The sequence below is a fragment of the Bacillus rossius genome, chromosome 1, assembly GCF_032445375.1.
Source record: "Bacillus rossius redtenbacheri isolate Brsri chromosome 1, Brsri_v3, whole genome shotgun sequence".
NCBI classification, from domain to species: Eukaryota; Metazoa; Arthropoda; class Insecta; order Phasmatodea; family Bacillidae; genus Bacillus; species Bacillus rossius.
In genome coordinates, this window is record NC_086330.1 from 189,832,725 (window position 1) to 189,854,197 (window position 21,473).

Sequence of the window (21,473 nt, forward strand, 5' to 3'; positions counted from 1 at the left end):
TTTCATCAACAAAAAGCCAAAAATACCCCTATTTTTGTCACTTATTTGCTTTATTTTACAGTTTCAGCTTTGAAATTTTAGACAATACGCATTACACACATTCCTTCTATAGTCCAGTCAATGAAAAGTTGTAGAGGGAAATGGAAGGAACACAATTTTTGACTTTGGGACTTTGTTTGGAATAGTAAGGAGGTAAACATACTAAAAGTCCCCACTTCTAGTTGGTGAGCGGGAGGGAGGGGGGCATGTAGAAGGTCCCTTTTTTCGGTTTTTCTCTTATAAATCGGAAACTATACGCTCTAGTGAAAAGACCAATCTATACTTAAATAAAGCTGATAAAATTTTCCACAAAATTTATTCGTTTTAATTTTTCGCTATCTTGCATAGTTTATGAGATATTTGCGTTCAAATTCGCTAATTTTTAGGGGGGAAAGGTTTTTTTTTACGTTTTTTGCCCCATTTGACAAGATAACTTTTTATATGTTCGTCGTACGTAAAGGTCACGCGGAAAGAAAGCTGTAGAGAATAAAATTGTCTTTAATAAAAACCAAACATTTTAATTTTATCTTCAATCACTAAGAAGTTAGAGCAATTTTACCTTTTTGTGTAAATCGCGAGAATTTACAGCATAGTTTAAATTCCGTCTTTTTTGTTATTCCACTGATCTAACTCTAAATGTAAGCCAATAGATACGTTTTAATATGTGTAAACAGTATCAAGTATCAACTACATATAGGCTAAGTGGCGTATAAAGAAATAATATGAACATACATTATATATTTGCCTTAACTTATGTACCTAGTTCTTTAACAGTATAATTAATTTGGTGTCGTATAAAACTATTTTCGGCACCCTGAATGTAATGGAGCAACTTTGACAGCTCCATCTCTTACCCCTTAAGAAATGCAGTTACTATATATGATGAAAACTTCCTAATAATACTCATAATTGGCACTTTATCAAGGATCACTGCATTTTTAATTAGGAGCAATAATAACCCTCTACACAAGCAATAACACTTGTATACAGTTAAATTTATAAAATATATAATGTACTTTTAATAATGTATAATATATGTATCTATTAACTGTACATTCATTCCGTAAAGGAATTGTGTTAGGGTGAGTATAGAGGCAACAACATTTGTACTTAACTATTTTACTGACACATGAACTTGTAAATGTTTTTGTAGAACTATGTTACTTTTCAGTTAATAATATATTATTACCTTATAGTACAATTGTGCAGTAATAGTTGTTATCAATTCCTGGCTCTTTTGGGGTGAGATGGTCCGGGCTCGTCATGGGAACTTAGCCATGGGGTGGGTTCTGCTTCGTTTTCCTCTTCATCTGTTGAGAAAGGAGATAGATCTTGGAGGATGACTGGCAGAGTATAGATGTCGATTTCTTCATTCTCATTGTCCAAGAGGGGGCCCCCATTAAGACAGTTACCCTGGCAACTTTGGCAGGCAGGGGAACACTTGAGAGATGCCTTTCTGCATCCACATTTGGTGGTGGCACAATCCTTCGTGCACCGACAAAATATCATTTTTAATATTTCATCTGGTGCAGCCTGTTGCTCACTGTGCACCGGTGTTAGAAATTTATTGGTGGTTAGCTTCCACCCATACATCTGAGGAGGCAGCTCATGTCCCAACCACGTCTGGACTTGGTGATATGTCCTCAGTGAATGTTGTTTCGCTGCCCCCTCAGTGGGTGGAAGGCTTGAGATGTCCGGTTTTATATTGGCTACCGATTTAACAAAAGATTGGTAACGGTAAGCGTTTAAAGACCTCTCTTTAGGTTGGGCTCCATACCACCTCAAAATACACTTTTTTCCAGCTTCCTCTATATCATCCTTTGTTGAGGAAAGGTCTGAGAAAACTGCAGCAGCTCCCTGGACATCTGGAGACTTCAAATACATTTTGATAAATCCAAGCTTACTCTTTCGGAAGGCTGCTGAGGTGGTATCGCACCCAGTGAAGGCATGTAGAAAAAGTATATCCCGCAGCCCCTGGGTCTGAAGCTCCTGGGTAGAAAACAATGAACGATTTATGTTTCCACGTCCAGGCTTTACGAAAATTATATCCTGGTCACCAGGAGTTTTGGCCATCAACAGGACTATTAGGTCGACATCCTCACCTATAACAGCAACAGCAGTGGTATGTGATAACTCTACAGCTGTGTCTACAATGAGGACATCGGCATCGTTCTGTGCTTGAAGGGTACTGATTCCATGTGCCTGTAGTATGACCTTTAGTATGTTAATCAGTCGACTTTTGTTGTAGACATTTGAAAGGAAGTCTTCCTGCTTCACAGTTATGACTGTCTCCTGATTAAAATGTATGTCGGCTGACTTTCTGAGATGGTACCGCCTTTGCTGCTCAGCGACCTTGGTACTTGATGATGATCTCGTGTACCCATCAAACACTACAGTACAACTCCTTCCACGATAGTGGCTGTTCACGAAATTGGCATACCCATCACAAATTACAGATATCGTGGAACCTCTTGGCCATATAACTTTGTGGAGGAGAAGTCCTCCATCCATAACAATGTCAAAGTGTGTCACATGTACTTCTTTGGTTGTTGCTTTGAGCTCTTTGTAGAGAACCGACATCCTCGATTTCCTCATCCCACCCTCATTGAAGAAAGCCAAAGGGAAAGGAGCTAATTCATATTGCAAATAATTTTTTAAATCTTGGTCAGTTTTCTTGGTTATGGCTATGCGTTGGAATAGCAAAAAAGGATCCACCGACACTTTTTCGTCATTGATCTTGATTGACGAGCTTACAGTCGAAAGGGGGAGTGCTAGATTTTTTCGAGACAGTTTAATATCAGAAAATGGGCAACTCACCATTTTAGCTATTGCTTGTTTACCAACTGTAACAGCATTGTAGCATGTGATTGTTTTGTCACCAACCACCCCAGTCGCAATGGATATTATGTCGCAGGTGGCCGGAAAGGGAAAATATTTCCCAAACCACTGAATTAGTTTGGTAACATCAGCTGCATCCCTAATTTGGCGGGCTTGTCCAAAATCTTTGTGCTGCTCACTTGATGTGAATAGAACCCCACAAAACTCTTCTATGGAGGTACAAATATCATGTGTCGCACTCATTCCAACTACCCATTTGCTGAGTGTACTATTTGTCACACCTCTACCACGAGTCATGCCACCTTGGCTAGAAAATGCTCGCATAAGGGTGGTCTCAATGGTCATATCGGACCACACCCCTGACCAAAAGCGATCAGATTGGCGCATTGTAAAGTAACTGCTATTTACAAATTTGTTGTACTGTTCGGCTGTCAGTTTTGAAGACAGAGTTTCCATATCTTGGATGTATAAATGGCATGACTTGGCATAGGGAAAGTGCCCTGAAGCATGAAAGTACGGGATCATTCGCTTCACACAAACAAGGTGTCCTTTCCAATCCCCAGACCTCTCAGCATGAATGTACTCTTTCATCAGGCATACCATTTTGAAGTACTGCACCCAAAGTTTTGCTGTTGGTCCCTTATCACTGAGTTGATCCAGTGCAGCTCTGAATTTCATGGACACTTCTTTAAGGTGAGAGTTTTTATTTATTGAAAGCACAGAGGGAGGCTCGTTAAGAAAATTTGATGTAACTTCTTCAATACATGTCTGCTCTTCTTCTGTCAACAGAATGTTTTCTAATATTATGTTTGACAAAGCTGTGGTTGCGAGCAAATGTCCTCTCACTGCCCTGGCAAAAGCACGGCCTTGCAGCATTTTGTCTACTGACAGAGGAGCATAGACAACACTCAGAAGTTCCCTCAGACCACTTCCAGACATCAAATAGCCAATGGCTCCCAAAAAGGACATCAGGATGTGGAATCCCCCAAGACGCACCACACATGTTGAAAGTTTTGAGTCAGGTGGAGCAGCTGCCACAATCTCTCTGGCCTTCCAATAAAGAGGCTGGTCAAACGTAACGATCAAGCACTGTTGCTTAATAAGTTTTCCACATAAATTAGCTGCATATTGTAATGCTCTATAGATGGTATCGTAGCTGGAGGGAGGTGAATTTATGAAGGGAAGAGGTACAACTCTTGTCTTCTCGCTGAAGTGTCCTGTTGTAATGTACTGCATGTATCCTTTCCACTCTGGTATTGAAATACCTTGATGTTTAGCAACAAACCAAAGGTTTCATGAGGATAAGGATGTTCTTGTTCATCTGGGATCACCAATTCTTGTACCATGATTTTTCGCAACCCCACTTCCTTGCCGTGAAATGTTTCGAGTGGAATAATCCCGAGTTTTCCTGTCTCCCGCGATGTTGGCATGTTGATCAGTCTAGGAATGTCGGATCCTTTCTCCACAGAACTGGACGGTGTAAAACATCTGATACCACCCATAGCATGAAAAGAATTGAGCCCGTCGATAGAGCACACATTAAAGTCAGCATTGTCAAATACGAATTGGCTGAATGAGTCTGACTTGAAAGTTGGTTGAGCATGCATGAGAGCAGAAAATTCCAATGTTTGGGCTTCATAATACGATGAACATAAACCCAAATTCGCTAGAACATCAATTAGTCTTTTAGAGGCATATTTCCTGTGGAGAAAGAGGGAAAGACTGCTCATTACTGAAGACGTGAATGTGCGTGGTCTGACAATCGAGGCGATAGCATGCCCAATAGCAATACACTTTGTCTTTGTTTCTTTGACTCTTTTTGTTTTTTTCATCATCACATCCTCTAGAAAGGTTAGTAAGGTTCGAGGGAGAGCTTCTGCATCCTTAAGGAAATCATCACTAGGGGGATATTTTTCATAAGTGTACAATTCACTCTGAATATCTTGCCGAATGATTTCGGCAGCTTTTTTGACAATCCTGAGTCGTTCATCACATGCATTGTCCTCCTTGTGTTCGTACCAAGCATCACGTATCAGTTGTTGCCCAGCATCTCTAAAACATAGCACTGGAACTTTGAATCTGTTCGAGCCTTCAGTCACTAGTATACGATCCCCATACTTTGCTTCAAGTTGTGCTTTTATTGTTTTCCATACAGGTTTGACACCAGTGACGACACCAAGTATTTCGGTCTGTGAAAATTGGCAGTCAGTTGTCTCTTCAATGTAGGCACAAATTTCATCCATTGCTCTTGTAACATTGGCAGACTGGGGCAAACGACTGTCTAATTGCGGTTGAGCATAATAATGCTTAACAAATTTCAAACGACAATCATTGTGATAAACACCCTCCTCAGCGACGAGGTCGTTAATACAGGATAAGCGACCTAATACTTCATTGCCCCAACTATCTTTTCTTAACGAGGCGGCTTCCAGACATGTTTTTTGTAACTCAATAGTGCGAACATTAAACACTTTCCTCCTTTTATTCAGAGGCTTCTTGTCTTCACTTTTTATAGGCTGTCCACAGAAGAAACAATTCTTCTTAAAATCGAATATTGGAATTTTAGATCTCACAACCGCCGGTTGTGAAGATGTTGATGCTTCATATTTTTTCAAAGCTACAATCGTATTGTTCCTTGTGTAATTTTTTCGACACAAAGTGTGGACAAGAAATGACTCCAAACCATCTAGTTGTATTTTGCCATCACCCCTCTCTTTGCTGGCTTTTTTAAGGGAATGTATTCCCTTTTGACTCACCTTTGAAACACCGTCACTTGATTCACTTATCTCTTCATCACACACAAAACACCTACTACTCATTGTGACGCTAAAACACTCTTGATATTGAACAACTACTGTAATATGTGGCACATATAAAACGTTTCTCAACCGAACGCAACATTTCACAAGCGCAGTTCAGATACAACTGAATGGTAAGGAATCTGGTGTTGGGCCCCCAGCTTGCGAGCCCTTCGGAATTCCTGAGGGGGGTGAGGGGTGGGGATAACGGTCCCCATTGTATGCGAGGTTCGAGTGGACGGCCTGGGGGCGGACCCTGAGAATATCACGCTGTCTGAACTTACAAGGTCGAACAAAAATGACCTGAGATACAGTGAGTCACTGTATCTCTACAAAGGAGCCCTGAAAGATCTTCCATTCGATTCCCGGTGCCAAAAATAGTATGAAACGATACCAAACAATATTACAATTGGAGAACTATATATGTACCTGAAAAAACATTATATATACATGTATACAAATAATTTATTTATGTGCCATTTATATATACTATACATATAATACTATTTATACGCATAAATATGTATATATTAACTTATATATAGTTAGAGCAGTAGAATAGCGAAAAATACGGAAGTTAAACTATTCTGAAAAATCTCGCGATTTACACAAATAGGTAAAATTGCTCTAACTTTACAATGATTGAAGATAAAACTAAAATGTTTGGTTTTTCTTAAAGAAAATTTAATTCTCTACAACTTTCTTTCTGCATGACCATCACGTAACACGAACGGATAAAGAGTTATCTAGTCAAATAGGGCAAAAAAGTAAGAAAAAAACATTTCCCCCCTAAAAATTAGTGAATTTGAACGCCAATATCTCATAAACTATGCGAGATAGAGAAAAATTGAAACGAATACATTTTGTGGAAAATTTTATCAGCTTTATTTTAGTGTAGATTGGTCTTTTCACTAGAGCGTATAGTTTCCAAGATATAAGAGAAAAACCGAAAAAAGGGACCTTCAACATGCCCCCTCCCTCCCGCTCACCACATAGAAGTGGGGACTTTTAGTATGTTTACCTCCTTACTAGTCCAAACAAAGTCCCAAAGTCAAAAATTGTGTTCCTTCCATTTCCCTCTACACCCCCCTTTTGAGCATTCATTGACTGGACTACTACCCGAGACTCGAATACATAACTCCTCACGCAGAATATTAACTTGCACTACGGAGCAGTCTGAGTCCACATGTTGGACATTTCTACAAAGCATGAGCCTTAGTGCTCAGGAGAAATTAGAAAAAATTTATAATTCGAAACATCCAACGAATCAATCCGAGAAGGCATCAGCTGGCGATGATGGTGTGCTTACCCATGCCTGCTTGTCCGATGACCCAGGAGAGTCTCAGGAACAACATGACACCCCATATGTTGAGCAGGCATCGCATCTGTGACAGGAACAACACAACATCACACGGTGGGCAACGTAACGACAAATCCAAATAAAACATAAATATGTGAGGATCGCGCGCTCTCACGCCCATTGTCTGAGGGTCTTCGCCCGCCAGAAGTGCAGAGCTCACCAAATTTCTGTCGGCAATGCAGTTACCAGCCAAAAACCCAAATTAAAAAATTAAAACATCCAACAGTTATGAATGGATATTTTGTCGTTTAACTTTATTTAAAACCGCAAGCATTGCGCGGTGTACATTATTATCATACACACTTATCATAAAATCATTGCTTGTAATTTCTTATTATAAGTTCTCATAACTGATGGCTTTGACATACTTTACTAGACCATGAAGGTTTCATGTATATTAAATAATTTATATGGTCAGTTATTGTTTACATTAAATATTTTACTCATATATAGGTACATTATATATACATATATATATATATATATATAATGTAATTGCCGTTCCTGCGCCAGGCGCCAGGCGGTGGTGGTGTTTTTCCGCCATCTTGGATTAGTAACGTCACGGCGGCCATCTTGAACTCAAAAATTCCTCAAAATTCCTCAAAAATGACTCAAACTGACTTAAAAATTCTCGTTTTGGGAAAAATTATCCCGTTTTCGAGGGAGAAATTCCCGGTTCAAGGGAAAATTACTCGTTTTAATTCTTAAAAATACCAGCGGCTAGAAAAGTCCATATTGAGGCTTAAGCATCCATGTATACAGCCTCCGATAAGCCTCTGACATCATGGATTATGACGTAACTGTTGCAAGTTTCGTAACGTACGCCATCTTGAAAATCTTTATTTATTATCCGATTTTAAAGAAAAAAATTTAAAATTTATAAAATAATTAAATAAATAAAATTTTAATAAAAACTGTTTTAAAAACGTACTTTTACGACATGGAGCTTGGAGTCCTCGGTTCAAACCCGATGAGGGCAAAAAAATAAAATTGGAAGCCGCTGACAGACTGACTCCCCCCACCACTTATGTCAAAGTATATATATCGACACATAGTATGACGTCATGTCCGCCATATTAAAATAATGTGATTTTAATGCTATAAATTCAGGAAAATTTTTAAAAAGTAATAAAAAAAATTAAACAATCGAACTGAATAAAAAACATTAATAAAATATTACTTAAAAACCACTGTTGCTTTAATCATTATGGTCGCCATCTTGGATTATATAAATGTTGCATGTTTCCTTATGCCTCGTCATCTTGGTTGAGTACGGTGTTATGGTAGGAAATACCTGCCTAACGATAATTCCCTAAACGGCAGGACAACAGCAATACACGGGATTCTAAGAGGTTGCATAACTCCTAAGCCCCAGTAAACCCGGGATTCACAGGCAAAGGCGACCCGAGTCTCACAGGCGACCGAGCCCTTAGCAACAACGCAGTGAGCGCTGATTGGCTCTAGATGATGTCACTTCGGGTCTGTGCTGATTGGCTCTTGATGATGTCACTTGGGGCTCGCCGAGTATAAATACGGGTTTGTTAGTTAGCAGCAAGCAGAAGGTGCCTGGCTACTAGCCAGAAGCTTCGGCTTACACCACCGCTCCGAAGAAGACTACAAATCGTCACGCTGCCGCCATCGCCCACGACGTCCGAAACTTCGCTGCACCACGATGCTGCCGACTTAGAAAAATCCACACCCGGGGCAGAAGGGATCGCTGCTCCGCCCCGAGAGACAGTCACTCTGCAGCCAGAGGTCCAAACCGGACTCTGCCTGCGGCGGCCGCGGCGTCACCTCCGGAGTCTATCACCCCCGTCCGAAGCCGAAGTGGGACTTAGCCGAATTCCAACAAGGTCGTAAGTGGAACTTTAACTTTTTCACTCTGGATCAGGACTTAGCCGCAGACAACATACCACGAAGAAACGGACTTAGCCTCAGACGCCACGACACAAAAAAAAATTGCCACCAATACTCGCCAGGAGCGAGTAGGAACTCGCTCGGCGAGTAATTTTGAGGAAAGCTGCTAATCGTATTTGTTGCGCCCGTCTGCCTAACACTGTGCAGTCGGGCCTAGGTGGGTTCGAGTGCTGAGCGGTGCACTCGCTGATAGCCAAAATTAAGGGATAGGTACCCCAATAAGGAACTCGTTGAATTAGTGGAAGATCTCTGTACTACTGCTCCCAACTCTACACTTTATATGTACAAGTCAACTACAACCATGATTACATACTGAACGTCCGCTCCCTCCGAGAGCCTAGCCTCCTCTGCTCTCGTCCCTCAGCGTCTCTCACATAAGTCCACCGCCAGCAACGCCCTAATCAAAGTTCAGTTTTTCAGGCGTCCGGTCACGAGGCACGCCGGCTTCCAGAAATCAGCAACGACGCACAAGCACACTCATCCTTGGTTTGTACAGCATACAGAGTTTCACAAACAGTTCTGTGTACATGCCCGCTGACGTCTTGAGATTACAAACATTCGCTACGCATCAGCCGGCTAAATGCGCATGTACCATTTCCACTGAATCATAAGAACTACGTACAATGTTTATAAATGTCTTTAAACGTATGCTTAAATGAAATAAATAAAATACAAAGAAATAATCGTGTCATTATGTCTTCCCTCCCGGAATCCCGGAAACAACAATCCCTCCCCCCCCCCCCTACCCCCCCGGGGAAAGCCGGCACTTGTTGACTGGCGGAATTACCGCCTTCGTGCTACGGGTGCTGGTTCTATTTCATCATATTCATTCCTCAATGAACTCATTTCCATTATCTCGTGTGCGAGGGCATGTGTCCTCTCTATGGTCCTCGTTGAAGGACGGTTATCATATCTCGTATATCTGTTTACAGTGTTAACAATAAGAGGTCGAAAGCAAAGACGTTTGGAACAACAGTCATTCCGGTTAAACCAAGAAAACAACCTATAGCATTTACATTTTATACAACATACACATACAATCATTATTGCTATTACAATACTAATAACATATACTGCCCAAGAGAATTTATACATGAGGTTTGCATTATTCAATTTCCATTGTTCCTCATTTATTGCCTTTTCAACAGCTTCTACTTTATGTCCAACTAGTTTTAAGTCTTCCAAACTATGAGTATTTTTATTTAATGACAAACATAGCATTACGTCATCAACTTTTACGTTATGGTTCACACCTTCACAACAATCATAATCTATTATAATAGGAGGCACAATGTCCTTATTGCTATAATTACTTCTGAAATCTGTTTGACTTTGAATGACCACTCTTTCTCCTAAACCTTTACATTTGTTTAATAACATTAATCTACCGGCTCCCGTTAAGTTTACATCTTTTGGTTCTGAGTTAATACAAACCATTGTTATTATTTCTGGTTTGGGAGTTACATAAAGTCATTTTATTGGGGAAAGTTGAGTCCATACTGAAGTGGTTAATTCTATTATCTGTTTATTACAGTCCTAAGGGAACTGCATAATAAAGGACAACAATTGCATTTCACAGTCTTAATGTTTGTGTGTACTAAACATTGGAGAAACTTGTTTACATACGCTTAAATTTGACGTGATAGTTTTGCAATTTTTATTACATTTAGCAGTGGTCATTTTTAAGTAAAATTGTTTTGATTGATCTGATAGTAATAGTTCCGTTGTGGGCAATACAAATACAAATTTTGAATTACTATTGGGTACAGGCACTGGCAGAGGAATTAGTTTATACAATGTGATCTTCAACTGATCTACTAACGGCAATTTTACTACATAACACAATATTCCATTATGAACAAACACACTCAAATCCATTATCTTTAATATTAAATGGCTGTTGGTCACACTCAGTGGGAAAGGTAAGGATAATCCATCTGTTTTATGGTTTTCTAAGGATCTTAGGTGTAGGATTATTTGAGCTGGAGATATTATATGTGGTTGCTAGACACCATGTTGCGCTTGAATTATAGCACTTATTATTAAATTATAATTGTCTTTTACTGTCTGAATTATTTTGTATAATTTACTTATGTGTTGATTAATAGCAATTTTCAACATTTGGGCATTTACAGTAGCTTCCAAACTTTAATCATTTTTTTACAAGTTGTTGTTCTAACCTTTCAATACCTTGTTTTAGTATTAACTCATTATGAGCAGTATTAGACATAGTTTCGTTTATTGTATACAGTGTTGATTTTACTACTAACATTTGTTCTTTCATTAATCGTAATAAACTAGACTGTTCAGATTCTAATTTATTAATATGTTCATTGTAATAGGTAGCATCATCATCATCAAGAGTACCAAAGAGCACCTTACTTAATGTACCTATGGTATTTATAATACCACGTTTCCGACGGTTTTTTCGTCCTTTACATTTACCAATTCTAAAATCAACTGACGATTGGTCTCCATTTTATTAATATTATTTAAACACTCCTTCAATACTGTAGCACACTTTGAATTATTTCTTACCACATTATATTAATGAAAACACAATTTTTGAGTAACTGACAAGTATTGTTTTGCTTGTTGAAAATTAATATCTATAAGAGAGAGGTTGACATATGTTAACATGGTCTGTTGTGAGTTTGATAATTGCGCTATACCTTTATGTTGGTAATACAGTCCTGACTGACCTTTCAAGGTCACTATGGTTATGTCAAAGCCGGCTGCCGCTGTTATTATTAACAGTACCTTGATCCAATGGTTTCAGTCGATTTTCATGCACTTTAGATAATTTATTTCTTCTTTTTATTGTGCATAATACTCCCTCTACCTTTACTACTTTAAATGGACCTATCCATTGACTAAATAATTTCTTGGAACGCCCTCTCCTTAAGGATTCATCAAATAGTAGTACATCATCACCTACTACAAAATGGTATTCGTTCATATTTTTATCATATTGTTCCTTACTACGCAATTTTGACTGTATTAATTTATCACGAGCCTGTTTATACATTTCCTGTAATTTATTCTTTAGTTGTACAACATACTCGTCTCTTTCTGATAAATTCTTTTCGACAGTTTTTTGTAATATTCCTGGTATATTGGGGACACGCCCAAACATCAACTCATGGGGGCTGAACCCTGTACTTGTATGGGGTGTGGTATTAAAAGCAAAAATGGCATAGGCTAACCACTTGTCCCAGTCAGTCTGTTCATCATTTATATCATGTCTTAAGAATTCTGCCAAGGTTCTATGCAATCTTTCAATAAAGTTAGATTGGGGATGATAACTGGTATAGCCCGTCCCACTCTTAGATTGCAGTACACAGCTTATGGCGCGCGCTGTTGCCAAATCTCTAACACATTACGAATTTCAGGAGATGTGTGTCTTTGTAATTCGGATCGAACAAGAAGCATTTTAAGAAATCATATCGTAATTTATAATATTTTATACTATGACACATATAAATTTGTAATAATGTCACTTTTATATAAATTTCAAATAAAAACTACCTATTGTAGACGAAATTTTCTTATAGTTTTCTTTTATGTTCTAAAAATCCCATATATATATAATCACATTTTCATGGGCCCGATAAATGCCGTATTTTGGGACAAGTCATGTCCAAAATGATAAATAAAATACGGTAATGGAAATTCTCGGTCGAGTAGTTATGGGGAAAATCCGAACAATTGGGTCGAAATGGAGAAGATTTTTTGAAAAACAGAAAAATCGCAACAACTCCCATAATATGAATAATATCGCATCCGTTTTAACGTATGATAACTCGGAGTACCTTATGCCGAAAAATGTTTTCTTAATAAATTTTTGATACGACCAGCCATAACTGTGACATCGTACCTCCTCTTTATTAAATAAAAAACCCGGGTCACAGTCCTGTCCGCGGCGCAACACTGCAGCCATGGCCCTGGTAGTGCCACCACTCGCCACCAGATGGCAGTGTAAATATAAAGAGACAATGTATCATAGTTATTTTATAGATGTTATTATTGTAAATATTTAGGTAGATTATTAAGTGTATGCTGGAAGTATGTTTTGTAGATGTGGAAATAATATTGTAAAATGCAAAAGATCATCATCATGCAAAAGAGATAGAAATACGTAAAACTTTAACACAGATGGTTCTAGAAGAAACTTGTATAAATTGTGCGGGCTAACAAGCCTAGACAGCTCTCATCTCCCAGCCAATCTGGGAGAATAGTTATTATTGTGAGCTTTCCTCTCTCCCAGCCAATCTGGGAGAATAAATATTACCTCAGTCAAATGTGGTATCATTGGCTTGAATTCCTCATCTTCCTTTCCTCAGCTAGCGACTCTTCGTGAGACCGCGGGCTTTCCTTCTCTCTTTCCTTCTCTCTCTCATTCTCTCGCACCTATCCGCTAGCGACTCCTTGTGAGACTGCGGGCAATCCTCTGCTAGCGACTCTTAGTGAGACCGCGGGCTTCCTTCTCTCTCTCTCATTCTACCTCTCTCTGCCCACCCATCCGCTAGCGACTCTTCGTGAGACCGCGGGCAATCCTCTGCTAGCGACTCATAGTGAGACCGCGGGCATCCCTCTCTCCAACTTCCATCCTTTCCGCTAGCGACTCTTTGTGAGACCGCGGGCATCCTCTCTTCTACACCCAATCTTCCTGCTAGCCACTCCTTGTCAGCACGTCCTCGGTCAGCTGCACTGGGCCGAACGGTCCACTCCCGCCTCAGAGTGTGAGGCTGCTCTACCCAAGAGCTGGCGCCGGGCAAACAACACAACTGAACGACCGAGCGACGTCCACCCCGTCTCCACAGCTTCACCAGAGACGAGGCCGCGACATTTGGCGCCCAACGTGGGGCACTTCATCATCGAGACTACCAGAGTTCATGAACAGTCAGCAGCATTCGGCGACCCGAAGTGTATATCTACTAAACAAGTGCAGGACAGAACGTGTAGAAATTCGTGATACAATGCTACCACACAGACTGACAACCACATGCGAAACAGGTAACCACCAAGGGACTTTGACCTAATGACAGGAGAGGAACAGTGGCACAACACATCTGAGGACAAACTAGTGAGATCAGAGTTACCAACTGGTACATTGGTTTGGGATACAATAGCAACACCAAGGCCCACACAGGCACCAACACAGAAGGCAGGGGCAAACCTCATAGACTGGGAGGTGCTTGCAAGCCCAGCAGTGCAACCAAACGTGCATATGGGGCGGACAGCTACCGCAACAGGACGCATAGTGCTACCAGAGTTCAGTGGGCTAGCGCATGAGGACCCATGCGAGTTTGTGCAGTGGTGTCAGGGACGGTTGACACAATGCGGGGTGCAGATGGAAGAATGGACACAACGCACGAGTGAGCAATTACACGGGCAAGCTCGTGAGTGGTGGAACCTGTGGGGACGCTATGACATGCAGTGGCAGGAGTTCGCTACCCGCTTAACACGGCGCTTCGACGACCGCATGGCAGTCATGAGCTGTAAGGCTCGCTTCTACGGCGAGACCCAAAAGGACTCAGAGTCAGTAGAACAGTTCGTGGCAAACAAGCTGCGGCTGTACCGGCGCATAGCCCCAGGAGAAGACCCCGAGCAAGCTTTGCCAGAAGTTACTGCATTAATGCGAGAAGAGTTGCAACCATTCCTCAGGCCATACTGCAATGGGACGGTAGAGGACTACGTACGACAGGCAACAGCTACAGAAGGCAACCTAAGACACCTCCTGGGACGTCGGACTGGGACAACTATCCCCGAACGAGGACACAGACATCAGGTTGGAGCACCTGCAGGGACAAGCAGGGCCATACCACAGGAACGTCCATGGCGGACAGCAACACAGGCGATCGAGGGCCCACCTGGTGGGACAGACCAAAACTTATCTCCAGGATGGCGGAATGCAGGCAATCGGCGCGATGGAGGCCGACCACCACAGTGCCGTCTTGGATGCCCACAGGGCACGTATCACTGGCATCAGGACTGCCAGAGACACCAACAGCAACAACAACCAGCGGGAAAATGGGCAGTAGGGGGTGTAGGACCTACAGACTTAACCCCCGTACCATCCAATCCCCTGCCGCAAGCCACAGAGAACAACATTGAACAACTGGGGCAGCTCACCACGCTAGAAAACCGACTGATGCGGATCCCCATCACCCTGAACGGGAGACAGACTGCCGCACTTATAGACACAGGGGCGAGCCATGTATTCGTCGCCCAGCACTGTGTACCACCCGCAGATATCACACCCAGACACTGTGCCCTGCGCCTTGCTACGGACACTGGAACCGGGACAGCCATTGGAGATGCCATCATCACTGTGGGTATACGGGAGATGGTGACCCAAACTTCAGCGGTCGTGGTAGAAGGACTCAGAGAAGATTTGGTACTCGGACAGCCATGGTTGGTAGAGCAGGGTGCCTTGATTTCACCAGCATCAGGCCTGGTAAATTTAGGTAAACGTGAGCGCTTGGCAGTATATACACTAGGAAGCATACCACCTTACCACAGAGCACACGACCACAGGCCAAGAGACATGACCTGTCGCCTGCTCACTGTGGAAGATGATCCACCCCCAGCGGACCTGATCGAACTCAAACAACTAGTTCTCGACGCCCAATGCACCTCCTCAGATGCTGAGCATCGACGAGCAAAGCAAGCAGAAGGACTGGATGAGATACGGACCATGCACGGTGAATGGACGGCCCACGGAATGACAGATGAAGTGGAAGACCCCGAGGATCGCTGTCGGTGGCAAGCGATTGAGCTGACAACAGCGCGAGAACCCCAGAGGGCCTACACTCAGCAGATAACTCCGCATACCACACGACAACCACCAGAGCTACAGCCAGGTGACCACGTGTATGTCCGCACACATCCCCTATCCAATGCAATTAGGAACTACTGCGCTGGACTGAGCCCCAGGTGGTCGGGACCACACCGCATCCTGAAGCATCTAAGTCAAAGTACGTATTTGGTGCGCCAGGGTAGGCAAAGGCGAAAAGTACACCGGGACCACATCCGGAAAACAGCACTCCCAGAAGGGGGCAATACCGTGGAGGATCCTACGACAGATGTGGCAGGAACAATGCCGGACAACCACCAATCTGTCTCACCCCAAGGAATGCAGCATCTGTTCCAGGGAACACCGAGCCCAAGGACAAGAATGGAGAGGCCTGCAGAAGCCCCTGCCACGACCCCGAGGCGACAGCACCGGAGGCACCCAGCACGAATTCAGATCCTTGATGTCACGGGGACACCAGAGGCGGGCGTAAACACCACAGAGGAGCAGCCCCTGGTGACAGAACCGGAAGACATTGAGACAACAGAACCACCCTCCCCTACCCGAGGTGGGTGGGGGCATGGAGCCTCCCTAGCCGATGCCGAATTCCGGGTCAACGTGGAGGAACCAGCTGAGGACAACCAGAGACACCGCCGACGATGCCGCCGGCCCCCACTGTTCCTGGCAGATTATGTCACCGGCTGCGAACTGGCCACACTGGTGAATGGCGACCCAGGGAGTCCGGAACCGGCGGGCCCGCCCTGACGCTCGCAACTACGAGGAGAGAAGGCATCATGCGCCTGCTGGAGGGCGCGCGGACGGCCTAGACCCGGGCTTTTCCAGGGGGGGGGGGGGTCTGACGTCGTACCTCCTCTTTATTAAATAAAAAACCCGGGTCACAGTCCTGTCCGCGGCGCAACACTGCAGCCATGGCCCTGGTAGTGCCACCACTCGCCACCAGATGGCAGTGTAAATATAAAGAGACAATGTATCATAGTTATTTTATAGATGTTATTATTGTAAATATTTAGGTAGATTATTAAGTGTATGCTGGAAGTATGTTTTGTAGATGTGGAAATAATATTGTAAAATGCAAAAGATCATCATCATGCAAAAGAGATAGAAATATGTAAAACTTTAACACGGATGGTTCTAGAAGAAACTTGTATAAATTGTGCGGGCTAACAAGCCTAGACAGCTCTCATCTCCCAGCCAATCTGGGAGAATAGTTATTATTGTGAGCTTTCCTCTCTCCCAGCCAATCTGGGAGAATAAATATTACCTCAGTCAAATGTGGTATCATTGGCTTGAATTCCTCATCTTCCTTTCCTCAGCTAGCGACTCTTCGTGAGACCGCGGGCTTTCCTTCTCTCTTTCCTTCTCTCTCTCATTCTCTCGCACCTATCCGCTAGCGACTCCTTGTGAGACCGCGGGCAATCCTCTGCTAGCGACTCTTAGTGAGACCGCGGGCTTCCTTCTCTCTCTCTCATTCTACCTCTCTCTGCCCACCCATCCGCTAGCGACTCTTCGTGAGACCGCGGGCAATCCTCTGCTAGCGACTCATAGTGAGACCGCGGGCATCCCTCTCTCCAACTTCCATCCTTTCCGCTAGCGACTCTTTGTGAGACCGCGGGCATCCTCTCTTCTACACCCAATCTTCCTGCTAGCCACTCCTTGTCAGCACGTCCTCGGTCAGCTGCACTGGGCCGAACGGTCCACTCCCGCCTCAGAGTGTGAGGCTGCTCTACCCAAGAGCTGGCGCCGGGCAAACAACACAACTGAACGACCGAGCGACGTCCACCCCGTCTCCACAGCTTCACCAGAGACGAGGCCGCGACAACTGCATGGGTTCGAAAAATATTTTCACCGGACAAAAAAAAACGTAACTGCCTTAGTAGACACCTTATCAAATCTGTTTAAAATTGTTTGTAAATATCATAATTATTTTCCAAAACTTTGACAAAAAAATGTTTGATAAGATGCTTGGTGTTGAGAAGGATAGAAAAATAATTCAAAATTTGGTACCATCATCGCTATTAAATTCCTTCGTATTTATTTGATACATTTTACATATTATGTTCAAGATTCGATTAAAATATATTTTGTAACAACCATTACTGCAAGGGGGAAAAAAATATGGGTTTAAGGATATAAAAATCCCTTTTTGTTCTAATGTAAAGAAATATAATCATTAAAATTTTCCTGCGCCTTTAGGCTATGCCGATAAGGAATTATTTTTTTTTAACTTTAACTTACAACAAGAATCTGTTCACACACATTTCATTCATAGGAATTTATACGATAAATGTAACTTTAACTTGATTAAGAAATTAATAACATCACATACATTTTAATCACTATCGCTACCGCTGACCAATGTTGATACCTCTTCCATAAGAGTAGCACAGAGCTGACCAGAAGAATAGTAAGCTTCCTTAATTGCATTGCGCACACTCATATTTTTTGAAAAATACTCAAATACATTCAACACAATCTTGCCCTCAATGTAGATTTATCGGGGATTATTACGTGAGGAGAATACATTATAATTTAAATGCTTAATAAAGATATTGCAATTGGTTTAGTTTAATTAAAGATAATTTTAAATTCTAGGTTAAGAGAGTTAAAATTTAAAATAAAGTTTTTTTTTCGTAAATAGGATTTATTTTCAAGTGAATTTGTTTTGTTTTCGTGCGCGTAGGAGACGAGACGTACGAATTAAATAAGTCGAGCGGAAAGATAAACGTTATAAAGTAATTGAGATAACACGAGAGTTTATTTAAAAGAGAGTTATAGAATTTATAGTTATGTTGTGTTTTAATTAGAAAAATGTTGAGAGTTGTTTCAGAATGACACGTCAGTGGACACGGCTGCAGAGTGAAGAAGTGACGGGGAGGTGCTGAGACCTAGCGGAGAACGGAAGAACCGACAAGCGATGGTTGGCGGACCTGACGGAATTCGGTGACGTCACGGGCTTGTACGGAGAACAGAGACGTGGACAGGCCGTGACCTTGTTTTGATCAGCTGTACGGTAACTTAGCGATAAGAAAATAGACTTTTGTTAAATAAGTTAAATTTAAGTGTGTTTAAAGAGAAGAGGAACTTTCAGTATGTAAGTAATTTATTTTAAGAAGTGTAGGATGTATAGGCTAGAAGTGTTTCGTTGTAAGTTTTTATGTTTTTGTTAGTTAAATTCTACCCCTGTTTTTAAAAAATAATTTTTGGGATTTGTAAACAGTTAGTAAGGAGGTACACTATAAAATGGATTAGCATTGAGAAAAGTGGAAGGATAGTGTTTTTGTGTGTAGAGGGAATTTACTCCAAAGGAACAGAGAGACAAAATTAATGTTTTCTTTAGGGCGAGGGACCCTAACCTGTGAGGTGTTGTGTCCCTGAGGGAGAGTAGGGACGAGAGAACTGTAGCGCAGACTCATAGGAGATGGGCTGACTACTGAATTAAGGGTCAGGAGAACCCTGAGAGTTGTTAGTAGCATGGGGGCAGGAGATCCCCAGTGTAGTACCGAAGTGGTTATCCTGTATGGGATAAGGTACCATTTCAATGAATTTTGTTGATGGGGTTAGAGTCCCCTGTGTAGTAGGCCTATAGCAGATAGGCACTACAGCGAAATTTTTGGTTATTTTGTGAGGTAAATTCCCTGTGGGTTAAGTTAGAGAATGTGTTAAAAGTTAGGAAGAAGGGAAATGAGAAACATTGATGTAGTGAGCTAGTGTACCTACCTAAGTGTCAAATTGAATTTTACTAAATTAATTTATGAGAAAGTTTATTAAGTTGATAATGGAAGGGAGCTAATTGAATTAAATTTTTTTTAGTAAGGTGTTTTAAGTAATGAAATAAAATAATGTGAAGTAAGTTAAATAATTGGGGAGGAGTTTCTTTAAGAGGTTACTTAGATAATTGTTTTTTAATTAGTTGAGATATTCAGCCAGTGGAGTTTGAGTGTGAGAGATACAGTAACAGCTTAAGGAAATTGTTTAGTAATTAGGAAGAATGAGATTTTATGATTAAGAGTCAGTAAGCAGGATTAAATTTACGACATGATATTTGTTTACAGTTATTAATGAGAAAACAGAAAGAGTAATCTATTTATTTTAATTTTAATTGTTTGAAGATAAGATTATGAATTTTTTTTCGGAAGTTTCTTTGGCTTGTTTAGATAATTTATTTGGATTATAAGAAATTAGAGAGAAAGTTAAATTGATTTACATTAATTTGGAAGTATGGAGGTTTAGTGTTCGATTAGCCCTAACTTGATGGTCGGATCCCAAAAGAATGCCGTAAAACCGATAGCCAATTGAGAGGAATGTGGTAGGCGCTTATGTAGAGAGGGGTTGTGGGAAAACTCCTTGGGACTTATGGCAGATCAGGGGCCCTAAATAGTGTGTGATGCTGTAAAACCAGTGCAGGGAAAGCCTGGCATGCTTAAATTTTTTTGGGCACAGGTTATGTAAACCTGGGGTTCCATGGGATTTAGTCATGTAAGCTGATGTGGGACATTTGAATTTCCAGGCTCCATAGTAAATTCAATGTTAATTTTTGTTTTCTTAAAATAATAAATTTGTTTTTAATTTTTTTTTGAGATAATTTGATTTGGAACAGTGAAGACAGACCATGAGGAGTAAGAGTTGTCATGATGATGAGGAGAAGGTGGTAGGCCAAAAAGGGTACAGGCACCACAGAGGTGATTTGTATTGCATATTTAAGTATGAGGAAACTTGAGAAATTTGAAATTTTTTTTGTTGGGTTGGATACCCATAAGAAGAGTATAGGCAGAATTGTTATTGTTATGAGATGTCTAATTTAATTGAAAGGTTTTTAAGATGCAAAGTAACATTATTACTGTAATAATTGAAAGAGATTAAGAGGTAGAGAGAAAAAGGTAGTTTTTTTTAAGTAAGCACTAAAGTTTACATATAGAAATTAAGTAACTAAGAATAAATAATGAGTTAAGTCTAGAGTAAAAAATAAAATAAAAAATTTATTTTGTTAAGTTAAGAGTCATAAGTAAATTTTTTTTTGAGAGAGAATGACTTTGACAGGAAGTATTAGAAACTTAAATGGGAATTTATGGTAACATAAATAATGTAATGAATAATAAATAGATGGTAGGTCTTAAGTTAAGATTAACATTTGAAGCAGAATGTAATTAAGAAGAAGGAAAATGAATAGGCCTAATGAAAAAAAAGAAGAGTATTTTATGGTAAAGAAATTTTTTAAAATAATATACAATAAATAATAATGTTGTTTTAGGGTAATGTGTACTAATAATACCATTTTGTTTTAGGACCAAAGATAAAATAGGAATTATGTAACTTAAATTAACATGTATTTGAAACTGTTACAGATTCCTTAAGATGAGCTGAGCAGCAGCACAGTTTACAAGATTGCAAGAGTTCGAGAGACAAGATGCAAGATTACTGAAACAAGAACCAAGACTGAAGATTCAAGGGAAGAGAGCTGGCAGCCATGGACTTGCAAGTGAAGATTAATAAGGTCATTTAAAGTTTTTTTTTTTTTTTTGGAAGACAGTAACTGGAGTTTTTTTTGTGATAAACATTCTTTATAGAACTTTTAAAGTTATAATGTCAAAGAGAACTAATACCTTAAGTTTAATTTTAAACCTAATTTTCTTTATTAACAGAGGGGTTAGGAGATTTTTTTACCCAGTTTGGTTTGGAATTTTAACATTTCGAGTTCACAGTACTG

At 40.9% G+C, this 21,473-nt stretch overlaps 1 protein-coding gene and 1 long non-coding RNA gene across 4 annotated transcripts in view; one reads left to right on the forward strand and one right to left on the reverse strand.

Moving 5' to 3' along the window:
* The window catches only part of LOC134527159 (bumetanide-sensitive sodium-(potassium)-chloride cotransporter-like), a 940,416-nt gene that overhangs the window by 676,277 nt on the left and 242,666 nt on the right, over positions 1 to 21,473 (reverse strand). For both annotated transcript variants that reach the window (XM_063359554.1, XM_063359556.1), the window contains exon 4: positions 6,985 to 7,060. In XM_063359554.1, the coding sequence (XP_063215624.1) occupies positions 6,985 to 7,060 (76 nt within the window). The remainder of the gene's footprint in view (positions 1 to 6,984; positions 7,061 to 21,473) is intronic.
* LOC134527161 (uncharacterized) overlaps positions 1 to 21,473 on the forward strand; it is a 264,791-nt gene that overhangs the window by 240,365 nt on the left and 2,953 nt on the right. Inside the window, exons 1-2 of one of the 2 annotated variants that reach the window (XR_010074107.1) lie at positions 18,387 to 18,860; positions 21,112 to 21,260. This is a non-coding gene — a long non-coding RNA (uncharacterized LOC134527161). Of the gene's footprint in view, positions 1 to 18,386; positions 18,861 to 21,111; positions 21,261 to 21,473 lie in introns of those variants that run through there. The other variant, XR_010074108.1, reaches the window with a different exon arrangement.